A 13182-nucleotide genomic window follows, 5' to 3' on the forward strand; every position below is an offset into this window, starting at 1 on the left:
ACCACCTTATATTGGTGCTTTGTTTAGGGCAGGGCAGCCCAACTCTGCAGTTCATTAATTAACGTCGTCAGTACAGCCTAGGATTATTATGCGTGCCTGCCCAGGGTTTAAAGGAGCCAAACTGCATTACCTTGAATATCCCAGGAAATTCAGGACTACCCCGGAGCAAAGACGTTTCCTGGGAATAATAACCATTGAAGAACAAAGGTGAGGCACAGCTTCAGCACCAAAGTAACTACCAGGCTCCGGTGATTTAGTGGTTCCCAAATAGAGTCAGCCTGTATTTTCAGCCTCTGAATCATTCAAGAAACAGAGCAGGGACACAGGACAGTAAGTAGTTAAGAGCCTACTCTGCAAGGCTTAACATGTCCAGCTGCCTTCAGAGGATGTCAGCAGTTCTCAGCTCTTCCCAAAATATATTACAGTCATGCAGGACCAGCCCTGTACAGAGGGTCGAACTTGAGAGAGTCATCCCTGTGGTTCCCAAGAGCTTTGCTCTGATGGTGGGAGAATATTATCCTTTGTGGGGACTGTTTGCATGATGAAGAGCTGCTGGATTCCCTCGCCATAACTGGCAACGCAAATGAGACCAGAGAATTGCCTTGTGGCCACAGACATTGCCCACTGAACCCAAAGGGGACGCAGGAGAGATTTGCATCTTAGAAATATCCAGCCCAGTGCCGTGGTCTGAAATATGAGACCACGATAGTCTATTCAAAAGGTTAATTTTTCTCCTGCCCACGTCCATTAATTGATTTGCACTGGCATAAAGAAAAACCACATTGGTTTCTTTGACTGCAAACAGGAATCCCATGCTGGCCATTCTAATTCCAGTCTCCAATTCTGGTGAAATTTAGAAATAAAATACACGAATGGTAGAAAATAAACCGGATTTTTAAATATTTTTTAATTTTACAACATCTTGTATTCAGATTGGCCAGTAGTTCTGACTAGGGAAATGTATTACCTTTGGACATGGTATGGCTTAGTAATTCAGAAGCAGGTGCCAGTTAGAAGCCAAGATCTAAGTACACTCTCCTAATCTAGTAAAGTACATAGTGATGACACGGTGGTCTAAGCTAGTGGGTTTTACTCCAAAGTAGAGGCAGGCTAAGAGCTTGGGCACAGTTATAGAATCATAAAATAATTGAGGTGGGATGGGACCTCTGGAGGTTGTCTAGTCCAACCCCTCAGCTCAAAGCAGGACTGAATTCAAAGGGCAGTGTTGAGTCAAGTTCTGAAAAATCTCCAGTGATGGAGATTTCACAGCTTTTCTCAGCACCTGTTTTTAAGTGTTTGACTACCCTCATTGTGTCATACTCTCCCTTGTGGCAACTTGTGTCCATTACCTCTTGGCCTTTTGCAGTGCACCTCTGAGAAGAATCAAGCTCTGTCTTCTTCATAACCCCCCTTTAGATGGAGAAAGGCTGCAATTAGGTCCTCTCTTAGCCTTCTCTTTGCCAGATTTAACAAATGCAACCTCTCCTCATGCATCCTGTGTTCCAGCCGCCTGACTGTCTTGGTGGCCCTCCACTAGACTCCTCCCAATTTGTCAATACCTTTCTCGTATTGGGGTGGAGGGGAACTGAACACAATATTTCAAATACAGCCCAAAGAGAGGGGGAAAAATTAACTTTCATCAACCTGCCAGCTACCCTCATGCTAATGCAGCCAAGTGAGTGATTAGCCTTCATCTCTTCTAAGATGCAGTGCTTACACATGTTGAAATTGTTGACTATCAGACTCCCAAAATACTTTTCTGCAGAGCTGCTTCCAAGTGAGTCGGTCCTCTGCCCATACTGATGCATGGGGCTCTTTTGCCCCAGGTGCAGGACTTAGTATTTGTTTTTGTTGAACTTTCTCTGCCTTGTCAAGGTCCCTCTGAATGGCAGGACCACCCCTCCAGCCACTCCACTCAGCTTGGTGTCACCAGTGAACTTGATGAAGGCGTAATCTGTCCTATCACCCTGGTCAGTGATGAAGATGTTAGGCAGTAGATAGGGAGTGGCCTCAAAGCAATGTTGGCCAGCATCCTCAGCAGCCTTGGATGCAGCCTGGCTAGTCCCATCTCCTTACTTCATTTAAATGGTCCCTAACTCAATCTTTCCATATTGTGAGAGAGTGAAGCATTACCCAGACTCTGCCTCTAGGTCAGGGACTTGGAAGGTAGAAAGCAGACCTTTCCAATAAAAGGCCAAGGCAAAGAAAGCATAGAGTACCTCAATCTTTTCCGTGCCCTTTGTCACTAGGTTGCCCACCTCATTCAGCAGCAGGCCAACATCTTTCCTGGTTTGCCTTTTGCTGCTGACGTACCTATAAAAGTCCTTCTTTCTGGTCTTCACACCTCTCACCAGTTTCAACTCCAGCTGAGCTCTGGCTTTCCTAACTCCATCCCTGCATACCCAGGTGATGCTTCTATGTTCTTCCTTGGTAGCCTGTCTGTTTCCACCACCCATACACTCCCTTTTTGCATTTGAGTTCAGCCAGGAGCTCCCTGCTTGGCCAAGCTGGCCTCCTTCCACGCCTGCTCATTTTCTTGCATAGCAATAAGAACTGTTCTTGTGCTTGGAGGGGGGTATCCACAAAGATCAATGAGGTCCCTGAGCTCCTTTGCCTTTCAAGAAGGTTTTCTGTGGGATTCTGTCTACTAGCTCCCTGAACAAGCCAAAATATGCTCTCCTGAGCAGCAGTCCCTAGTCTGCTGTTTGTCTTCCTCACTGCTCTCAGGATCCTAAAATCCACTGGCTCCTGGTCACTGCAGCCAAGGCTGCCATCAACCTTCACATCTTCAACCAGTTCTTACTTTAATTTAGTAATCAGGCAGTGACTTATTAAGCTGCAGTAATGCAACCACTTTTGATTTTGTGACCACAGTGAGATGTATAGTTAAAGACAGTATAGTATGCCCTATTAATGTACGGAAGGTAAAGGCTGAATTTGATAGCTACAATTTCAGAGCAATTTAGATTCAGAACTAACTTAAAACTTTTTGGCTATGCCCCAGCTCTAATAAAATTATGTCCTTCTCAAGATAGATAGGTAGACTAAGACCTTTAAAACAGCTCACAGAGTTTATTGGTATGGGAACTTCTCCAGGACATATATCCTGTCTGCAGATAAAAGTGAAGCTAAATATCTGGCTGTAGTAGAAGTCAGGTTTACTTCTTATTAAGGTGATTTCTTATTCTCTTGACTATCAGCTTTTACTCTCTCAGTAAAAGGATCTTGATGTCTCTGGGAATGGCTCACAGAAGCTGTCTGCTCAGTCCACGGCAGCAGTCAAAGTAGGAGGCTGCATTGACACAAACAGAAAGAAAAACACAGAAAGTACTAGAATGGCATTAATCAGGTTGGCAGCAAATCCTTACTTTGAATGCAACATGTGGCTTCACTTATTTCAAGAACAGCAGAAATAGCAAAGGTCCTACTAAGGGCAACAAAACTTATTAGAAGCTACAGCTGGAACCTGAAACCAGAGCTCTACATACCCGAGGGAATTTATAAAAAAATTCCCACCATGTCCACACAGCTCTGGATGCCAGAACCAATGGCAGTGCAGGGACCCACTGCTCCTCTTGCATGCATTGCAGTAACTCAAGAACAACCTCTGCTGAGACAGCGAAATTATACAGATGTGAAACCAGAATAAACAAGAGACTGTAGGTCTGGTGCTGGAAATACTCCACTACCTCCTAAAACATTTATCATGTGTTAGGAAGCTCGATAACTGGATGAGCGATAAAAAAAAGTCTTGCTGACGGAGGCTGTCTATGCTAAGGCTCCCTCCGTGCTAACATCTGCACTTCTGGCAGAGCCAAATGAAGATGAGGCTAATGGAAGACATCTTGATATCATATGTCATGGCAAATTCACTGATGCTTGCAAGACTTCCACACAAATCTGAGTTCAGTGTGGGGTGTTTGTTTTTGAAACCAAATTCGTAGCTATGAAGAGTTCCCTATTTTCACTGAAGCTTACTTTGAGATTTTGAGCTCCTTTGCAATCAAAACTCTGATACGTGTGGAAGTCCAGGGAGAAAAACAGAAGAAAATGTACAATCCTCTAGAAAGGGAAACTTCTGAGATTTGCTCATCCCTGATAAAGATGAGCTGAGGAGTCATACAGATGAAGAGAAAAGAAAAAGATCAGAGTAAAGACCGAGATGACTTATGAAGTCTCTCATTTCCCTGTAAGGCAAGAACAAAAAGGCTCATGATAGAGCTGAAAGATGATACTTTTAAATGAGAAAAAGTAAGTATTTTTGTACAAAAGATGTACTCATTTTGTGGAACTGACGGCTGAGGGCACTGGCAGGAGCTCAGCCAGCTACAAAGTAATTAGCAAAATAAGAACCAGATGTAAATGGATGCAGTAAAGACATGAACTGGTACAGACAGCTGGAAATAATATCTGACAGTGGTAAACTGCCCTTGTTCAAGGAGTTTATATATCAGCTTTCTAAACTGTTCTACTGCTGAATAAATCATTCCAGAAATATGACGCACAATGATTATGAAGACTGTAAATTATCAAGTGTTAATACACTGCAGGGTGGGAAATGGTTTGTGTGCAAGGCCCTTCCCTTCTCTTTCACCCACTAGATTTATGCTCCAATGTAGCCTTACCTTTTATTGGGACACATTGGTTGGTGAGAGCACACTGTCATATTTGTGTCAAAAGGCACAAATGCAAGGTAGCTCACTTACTTACACAAAAGAAAAATGTCTATCAGTTCTCATGCTGCAAAGCATCTGAACAGGGGAAATCCCCCACTACCTACTAGTATGCACTCAGTTAAATTTGTTTATGTAACTTTGTATTAACCTTAAACTATCTAGGGTGGCAGCTTTACCAGCCCAGAAGCCTGACTATCTGGCCAATATTTTTGTTCTGCTGGTCCAAAATCCTTTGCAATTTGCTGGCCACTGTCCTAGGGAGGGCATTGCATAGGGCTAGCAGAGCTGTCGTTAAGCTCATCCTGTCCTTTCCAGGGCAAGCGGATAGTCAGTGAGAAACGCACTGAGTGCTTCACTGGTCCAGGCAGGGTGCCAGAGCTGAGCGAAGAAGAGACGAATCACTTGGTGGCTTTCCGCCGGGGGAGACGGATGCAGATCGCCATCACCATGGATAACAAGGAAAAAGTAAGTGCACTGCAAATGGCTGAATTGCAAAGTGCCAGCAGCATGTACTAGTTTTGCTGGCATGGGAAGGGCCATGGGGACAGATTAGGAGCTAGCACAACAACAGGGCATTGGAAGAGAATATTTATTAATAGCGTGGGACCTGTCATCCTAAAACTCTGGCTTCCATCACTCTGAAAGAGAAAAGGCTACAATCCCCTTTCCCTTTGCTGTGATCCTAGCTATAGCTAGCAGCCTCTTAAACGTACTGTGCCCCTAAGAAGTATCAGATGCTATTGTGGTGAGATTGGTGAACTGGCACTGGTGTTGTGGGATATGTGGCATGAATCTCACAGATGTCTCCTACCACCTTCTCTTTGGGCCATACAGTCGATTGTGGGCCAGGAGCCCTGTCCTCAAGACACACTGCACAACTTACAAGTTAACAGAGCAAGGCAAAGTCTGCTTCTAAACCCAGCTCCCGCAGTGCCTGGCCATAACCTGCTGAATGAGTTGGCTGAACCTTGTTGATCTTTGAAACATATTTCAAATACTTCAGTGCAAATACCTTCCTCTTTACACACGCAGAGGCATGTGATATTTTCCTATTTGAGAGTTTGCACAGATAAGTAAGAATGCCTGCAGCAAACAGGGTCAGGAAAGACTGCAAAGGAAAACAACACTTACTGAAGCTGCCAAACACACCCAGGAACGCCGGGAGACCTGTGCGGCACCCTCTCTGGGATGGCAGCCAAGCATCTGCTAGCTGCCCACGTTAGTCTTCGGCTTCTCCTCCTCACCAGAGTTTAAGTATGCTCTGAAAGCCCATGAGCTCCTTTCTCATGCCTCCCAAGCACTTCTTTGAATGCCATAAACCTCATTTCAGGCAGCCAATCAAGCCACTAGTGAAATACCTATCCCCCAGAGGTTCACACAGCAGCTGTCACCTGGTTCAGTTGAGGCATCACAGGTACATCTAGACACAATTGTGGGAAGGGGGGTGACCTGACCATGCTTAGGCTGTAGCTATTCCTGATAGTTTAGCCAGCGCTGCCAAATGTAACCCCGTGATGTGCAGGGCGACCCTCTCCACCGCTGCTCTTGCTGGGCTTGTTCAAACACTTAGCTTGGAGGCCATCAAAGCTGGGACTGTGCAAGGAGACAGCAGCAGGAGGATTGCCTATATTTTGGCCTCAGATCCCGAGCCTTGTTTTAAAAATGTATGTACAGTCCTGGAAAAGGTAATATCTGATATACTTTTAGCATGGAATATGGAATTAGAGGCTGAGATTTCACATTTCTGTATTATATATGGTGTTTGGTAACTCCATGCTCATACTGCCCTCAAGGTGCCTAGACACAGAGTATATATGGGAGCAGGCCTACAGCTGCACTAGCTTAAAGCCATGTCTGCTCACACATTTTTACATGAACCGTTGAAGATGCTTGGAGCTGTAGATTGGTGAAGAGGGTGTGATGTCCCCAATGCCTGGCAGATTAGATTTTGATGATTCAGCACAGCTTGACATCTTGGGTCTTGTTGCTGCTACTTTCAGGTCCCACTGAGCTGCCATTCATTTAAGCTCATTCATTTATGGGTTCATCCCTAACAAACCCAGTTACCTCAGTATGGCAGTGCAAAGTGCTTATGTAGCTCTGTCATCTCTCCTTTCCTCGTCCCTCGAGCCACAGGCTAGAACTAATCCTGATAATCCCCAGGAATGTAAACAACTCAGTGCTGCTCCTCCTTAGATACCAAAGTTCATTTTAAGTCTTTGATTTTTTTTTTTGTTTCGTTTTCCCTTAATCCAAATCCAGTCACACAGTTGGCAAGGGGTAGGACTAAAGTTCAGACATTCTGCTGGCAATGCCAGGCTGTGAGGGAGGCCCAGGGGTGCTGCACGATGGCTTGCGGGTGCTGACATCTGCTGGGAGAGGGATTGCACAGTTGCTTGGTGCCATCAAGGCTTGGCTGAGCAAGAGAAGAATCTCTATCAGGTGCCCAGGAGAGCCACAGAAGTTTGATACAAGTCTAACTATTGAACAACTCTACAAAGGAGCAGTGCATACCCTCAGCATTATTTAAGACTGAAAAGAAAGATTAATGTTGCTTGGTCAGCTGGCCTTCTGGCTGGACTGAGAGCCTGGCTCACCAGTGGTCTTGGAGTAAAGTTGCGGGTGAGATCCATTTGATGGCAGCATCACACTTCTTGCTGTCACAAAAAACGAGCCTCTGCTTTCTCTTATTGAGCCTTGAAGCATACCTCTCCCAGCCTCTCAGAAGGTCACAGAGAGCAGAATAAGAGTTTTGCAGGGTGCTTTGCAGGCTACTTTCAGGACCACACGCTCTCCTGGCCCACACTGGAGGCAGGGAGCAAGCACAGAGTTTGCCGCTGAGCATGCCTCACAGGGCCAGGAGATGGAGGAGCCCACAGAGCCGCCTTAATATGCCTTTTTTTGTGGGAATATTTGTTGCTGTTATTTGGATTCCTCTTATAATTTAGCAAGAGATATAAAGCCATATTTTTGAAACTCTAGTTTCCAGTACTTGTTACTAGTTAGATATATCTCAGATTCCAGCTGAGCTCAGGAGATTTCCCTTTTCCCAGTGATTTCCCTGTGCTGATCGGGTCCTGTTCCAGCCCCAGATAATGAACATACCTTCTTCATACAATTTTAACTGTATAACTTCAGACAACAGGCAGCTACAACAGACAGGGCAGTACCAAGATCATGCTAAAAAGTAATGGCCAGCCCAGAAACCAGCATGCAAACAGCTCCCATGTGGTTCAAGGGATGTGGCTGTGAAAGGGTTAAATGGAAGGGTTTCACAGTCACCTCTCCAAGCCAGAAGGCCAAGGCTAGTTTCTTCCATCAGCACTTGGTCAAGCTTTTCCCAGGATCAGTGACAGAAGCAGATGGGGCCTAAAGTGACAGGTCACGTTGGCATGTCACACATAGTGCCAACTTGGGCTGGTTGAGTGCAGGGAGATTTGGTCTGGCCCAGCCTGTCACTTCAGCTGTTTCTAAGCTGAGTTAAGACTTATCATTTTAAACAAGTGCTTCCATTTCCTCGTAGTGGTCAGGCTTGAGAAATAGAACTCCAACAAGTCTGTCTCACCTACTCTGCCTCAGAGCCATGCGTGTCTCCAAGAGGCACTGGGAGACTCTGCAGTGCAGAGAGTAGATCAGAGTTAGAAATACAAAAATATATAAAACCTTTATTAAATAATTTTGGCCTGCAGACCTCCGAGTGTGTTACAGGGATGTTGAATACACTAAACCATTTTGGAAACAGAGGCCTAGGGCAGGCAAGTGGCTTGCCAGAAAATTCAGAGGAAAATGCTGGTGTAGTCAGATGGGATGATGCTGTGTTTTGGGTGCCGCTCAGGGAGCTGGAGGGCTCTGTGTGCTCCCTGAGTACCCAAATCCTGCCAGCGCAGGATTGCAGCACCCACAAACCCTGGCAGCCCTGCGTCTTTGTGTTTCAGGGCTCCAGTTCCTCCCCAGTTAGACAGGGTTATAGTGTGCTTCTGCCTTCCTAGCTGTAGTGACAAGTGTGTGAGCAATGCCAAGCCCCCCAGCACTACGGCGAGGGGTCTCTGGGGGCCGCGCTGCCGCGTAGGATGGAGGAGAGCATTTTTTTTGACTCCTTCTAAACTTTATCCCCCACAAAATCCTCTGGTGGGAGCCACGCTGTTAAGTTACATGTTGTTTGGAAACACACTTCCCTTCTTCTTCTTCAAACTTGTTACCAGATAACTCCCTTTCTGCTTCTGCATCATGGGAAGCAGTGAAGAGACCATCCCCTCTTCACTTTCCCAAAGCATATGATTTCGTCGACCCGTCTCACATCTCCCTTCAGCCATCTCTTTTGCAGGCTTGCGAGTTGTGCTCTAGTTAGTCATGTCTGGCATGCAAGTGACTGTATTTTTGATCATTCTCCTTGCCCTTGCTGTACCTTTTTTACTTTTCCAATATCCTTTTAATACAAGAGGACCGGAACTGTACAGGGTACTCAAGATGTGGGCTCATTATGGACATATTCAGTGATATAATGGTGCTTCTGGCTTGTTCTCTATTCTTCTAACAATTTTGCTTTTCTTGTTTTGTAAAGAACTGAACTAACATTTTCAGAGAACCTGTCACAATAACACCAAGATTTCATTCCTGAGTGGTAATCATCGTTCAGACCTCATCACCACGTGTACTTAATAAGAAGGGTCATTTTTCCCCCATGCTAACTCTTTTGTATTATTGATATTGAATTTCATCTAAAATTTTACGATGCAGGCATTCAATGTCAAGAGATCTTTTGCAGCTCTTTCCTGGCAAATTATGTTGTTTGCCCTGGATGATTTAGTATATCATCAGCAAACTGTCATCTCTCTTGTCTGCTCCTCTTCAAGCCCATTTATGAACATGTTGAGCAGCCCATTTTCCAGTGGCACTCCTCCGGTAACCTTCTACTGTGGAAGCCAGCCTTTTCTTTCCACCTTTTGTTTTCTATCCTGTAATTAGTTCTTAATCCAGAAGAGAAACTTCACTTTTATTCCCAGATAGATCAGCTACTGTGAGAGCTTGGTGGGGCATCAACGTTGTCATCCGAGTAGCCGTTTGTTAGGACCTGAGCTGAGACCCCAATTCAGTCCAACAAGGATTAGTTTTCGAGCTCTCCCATCACCCGGATGCAGTCAATCCTTTGCCATCCCCCCCCACCATGCCCCAGCTGGTTCCCTGCTCATTCTGGATTATTTGTGCTGTCCCTCCCACGGATGCCTGTGGTGCCTGGGAGAGGATCACATCCATCACCCTGGCTGCTGTCAAATCTAGTTCCTCTTCCCCACGCTTGCCAAATTTACTCTGTGAAAGCATATGAAGAGCATCCTCATTATTCCACATTTTCCCCTATTTTTATTCAAGAAAAAATTCAATGAAAAGAAGAAGAAGAAGAAAAAAAGACTCCCATTCTTGCTACCCGTGGTGCTTCTGGCTAACACCACACTGTCAGCCCCAGACCACATCACAGCTCGCAGTCTGCAGCGGTGGGGGAGGCTGCCAAAGAGGAAATGCAAGACAAAAAGCTATTTTCACATTTTTCTTTTGCAAAACAGCCTCAGTACCTTATGTTACCCAGGCGTCTTGAACTCTGCTTTTCCATGCATTGAAAGATGATTTCTCATGACAGAGGGAGGCACTACTCAGCCTTTGTTTCGATGCCCAGAAAGGGCTGTAGCTGGCTCCGGGGCTCTGGTACCCAGCTGGGAGATGGCGAGACACATTGCTCTTTTCTGGCCTCCAGCTGCTGTGGGATGCTGCTCTCCAATCTCAAGGCTGGCAGCACAGGCTGTACATTAGGAGGAGATTTATGTTCCCTGCAAACATTTTGCTGTCCCATGTGGCTATCTGGATCTTTCCCCAACCTGCTGGATTCCCCCACTTCAGGAGGCAACAGCAACCACATGGACTATCTAGAGTTAGAGATGAGGTGAACCTCTCCCATAAATCTTCTTTGCCTTATAGTCTCCTTAACCAAAGACCAAGCTGTTCCTCCTTGTTTTAGGGATGTCGGGAATTTGCATCCCAGGGGGCAGAGCCATACGTCAGGGAACAGCGCTGCATGGGGATGCGAACAGGAGATAATCACGTTAATGCAAGGGTCTGGGGGGACCATTTATCCTCTCTCTCTCTTCACAGAAGAAATGAGCCTGAGCACATTGCTCTACTGGTGCAACTACCTGACCCCCCACCCCCACCCCGCCCCCAACAGTGCATAGCTGGCCTGGAGATGCCACATCTGGATCCTTTCATCCCATCTCTGCCTGGCTCACCCTAAATCTGCCTGCACCAGGGCTTTCTATGCAAGCAGAGCCAGGGATAATGCCCAATGCCAAGCACCCATTCTCCTAAAAAGCCACTCCATGCTCTGGCAGCATTTCAGGGTCATTAATACATGAGTGCTGTGAGCTGGCAGCCCAGGGCCAGCGGAGCACAATGGTTAATTAGCTGGTTGCAAATCGTCTTTTAAATGGGCAGTTGATATTGCTTCGGGGCTTTTAAGTTGTCGTTTTATTAACAGAGTTTCCCAGGATGACTTATCAAAAATGACTGTTTGCAGTCGAGAGGCACAAAAGCTGCTTTCCCGGGCCGTATGCAGATGACTCGGCCCCCCACACTCGCAGGGAAGGGAAACCGGAGTCCTTGCGGCAGGAGAAATGCTTTGCTTTTACGCTGCAGATGGGAAGGGAGATAGGCAACGGGTGTCTGAAAAGCCTTCAGCTCACTTCAGGCATCCCAATTAGTAGGCAGATTTTTCAAAAGACTTGGGAAAAAAATATCGTCTCCTGTACCGAGTGAGTTTTAAAAAAATCCTGCCCAGTGGGATTGCTGAGCACTGGAAAACCAGCTCCAAGCTCTTTGGAAAAGCTCCTGCTGCAGAAGGAGGGCTGATGTTGGTACCCACATGTGCTCAGAGAGGTGGGTACCAGAAGATTAATTAAGCACATCTATTGGCCCTTATTTTTAAAATAAGAACACAGTGACATAGCCCAGAGACCTCGAAGCCTGTCTAAACGTTTGGCTTGGAGGTGTGTTGGTCCAAACCAGTGCTTAACACGGCATCAGCACCGTCACCCTTACACGTTAACGTGAGCCGGGCGTATGTGCATCGGGAGCTTGGGCCAACCCAGTGTCAGAGAGCAGCTGAGATCCTGGGGCTGCATCCTAGTTAACAGCAGGCTCCGGCCCAAGCCCGTTCTGTGGCCGAGAAATTGAGAAAACCTTGCAAAAACCTCGGGATTAACAAATGGACTCGTCCCAGTCTCCTTCGGGCTTTTGCTCCCTCCTCCAATCCCTTCCCCTGGTGTGCAGGAACAGCTAAAGTGCGAGATGATAATGCCATTGTCATATTTCATAATTCTGGGGGTGGAGAGGAGGAAGGAGGAGAAAAACATGTTTTGCCTCCCTGTGGTCTGGGTGTGTCGTAACACGCTAACAGCAAATCCGGGGCAGCGCGGAGCAAATGCGAAAATCTGCTCCTGAGCCAGCGCGAAAACAAAGCTAACCGTGTTTTCTTAACTGCATAGCTCAAACCCGCTTCCCTGGTGAAGAGAAACAGATTTCTTTTTTTTCTTTTTGATTCTCTCCATTTTCAACATGTCCCCCGGAATAGAAACAGGCTAAGGAGAAAGGCAGCCTGGCTTTGCCTGCGGGGTTGTAAAAGGATGGAGAGTGGCATGGTGTCCTGGGGACACGCGGTGTGCATCGAAGCGCAGGCTCGCAGCTCCCTGCCTCGGTTTCCCCAGCAGTTTGGAGCTGTCTCTGGCATTTCCTAGGCTGTCAGTGCTCCTCTTCTCCTCCCACACAAGGCTTTCCTGCAGGAACAGAGCGGCTCCAGCTCTTCTGCGGTAGCTGGCTCCTTTGCGCTCTTCCTAAAACAGCCAGTTGCTCTTAGAGCTGCTCCAAAAGCTGAACATCCATCTGCACCTTGCTCCCCAAATAAGCCAAGTTTCTGCTGTTTTAATCTCACTGTAAACATGAGGTCTCAGTTTGGGGCTGCAGAGCCCAGTTGGATCCCCAGCTTCTAGACTCTTCAAATTGAGCTTTACAAAGGAGTTGACTTTGAGCCTGGAGTATTTTTGATTATATAAGTATTCACAGCAACCTTGTTAAATGAATACCCTCTACTGTCTTTCACCGTGTCCCAGCCCATTGCAAAACCTGGAATGGCTTCTCTGGGTGCAGACTCTTCTTTGAATTTTTTCCCAAATCTGTGCTGAGAAATCCTGGGACAATGTAGCTAATATCTTCCCCAGGCAATGTCCCAGCATATGCTTACACGAGCGTCTGCCTGTACTGCTCCTACACCAGCAAGACCAGCAAGGTTGCCGCGTGCTGAGCACAGTGTCCCCGAGCCATACGATTATGATTCCCATGGGCTTCAGATTTAGCGTATGTGCATCGCCCCAAAAACGCCTGCCCGCTGCTCTAAGGAGAGTTCGTCCAGACCACAGCTCGCCCCTGCATGCCTCCGAGGGGAACGCGGGAACAGGCTGCAGGGTGG

The 13182-nt window shown here is 46.6% G+C and overlaps 1 protein-coding gene across 1 annotated transcript in view; it reads left to right on the forward strand.

The window, feature by feature from the left end:
* CCDC9B (coiled-coil domain containing 9B) overlaps positions 1-13182 on the forward strand; it is a 60799-nt gene that overhangs the window by 21842 nt on the left and 25775 nt on the right. Inside the window, exon 7 of the mRNA XM_067295275.1 lies at positions 4992-5141. Coding sequence (XP_067151376.1) covers positions 4992-5141 — 150 coding nt within the window. The remainder of the gene's footprint in view (positions 1-4991; positions 5142-13182) is intronic.

This window comes from Apteryx mantelli, chromosome 4 (genome assembly GCF_036417845.1).
Source record: "Apteryx mantelli isolate bAptMan1 chromosome 4, bAptMan1.hap1, whole genome shotgun sequence".
Taxonomy (NCBI): domain Eukaryota; kingdom Metazoa; phylum Chordata; class Aves; order Apterygiformes; family Apterygidae; genus Apteryx; species Apteryx mantelli.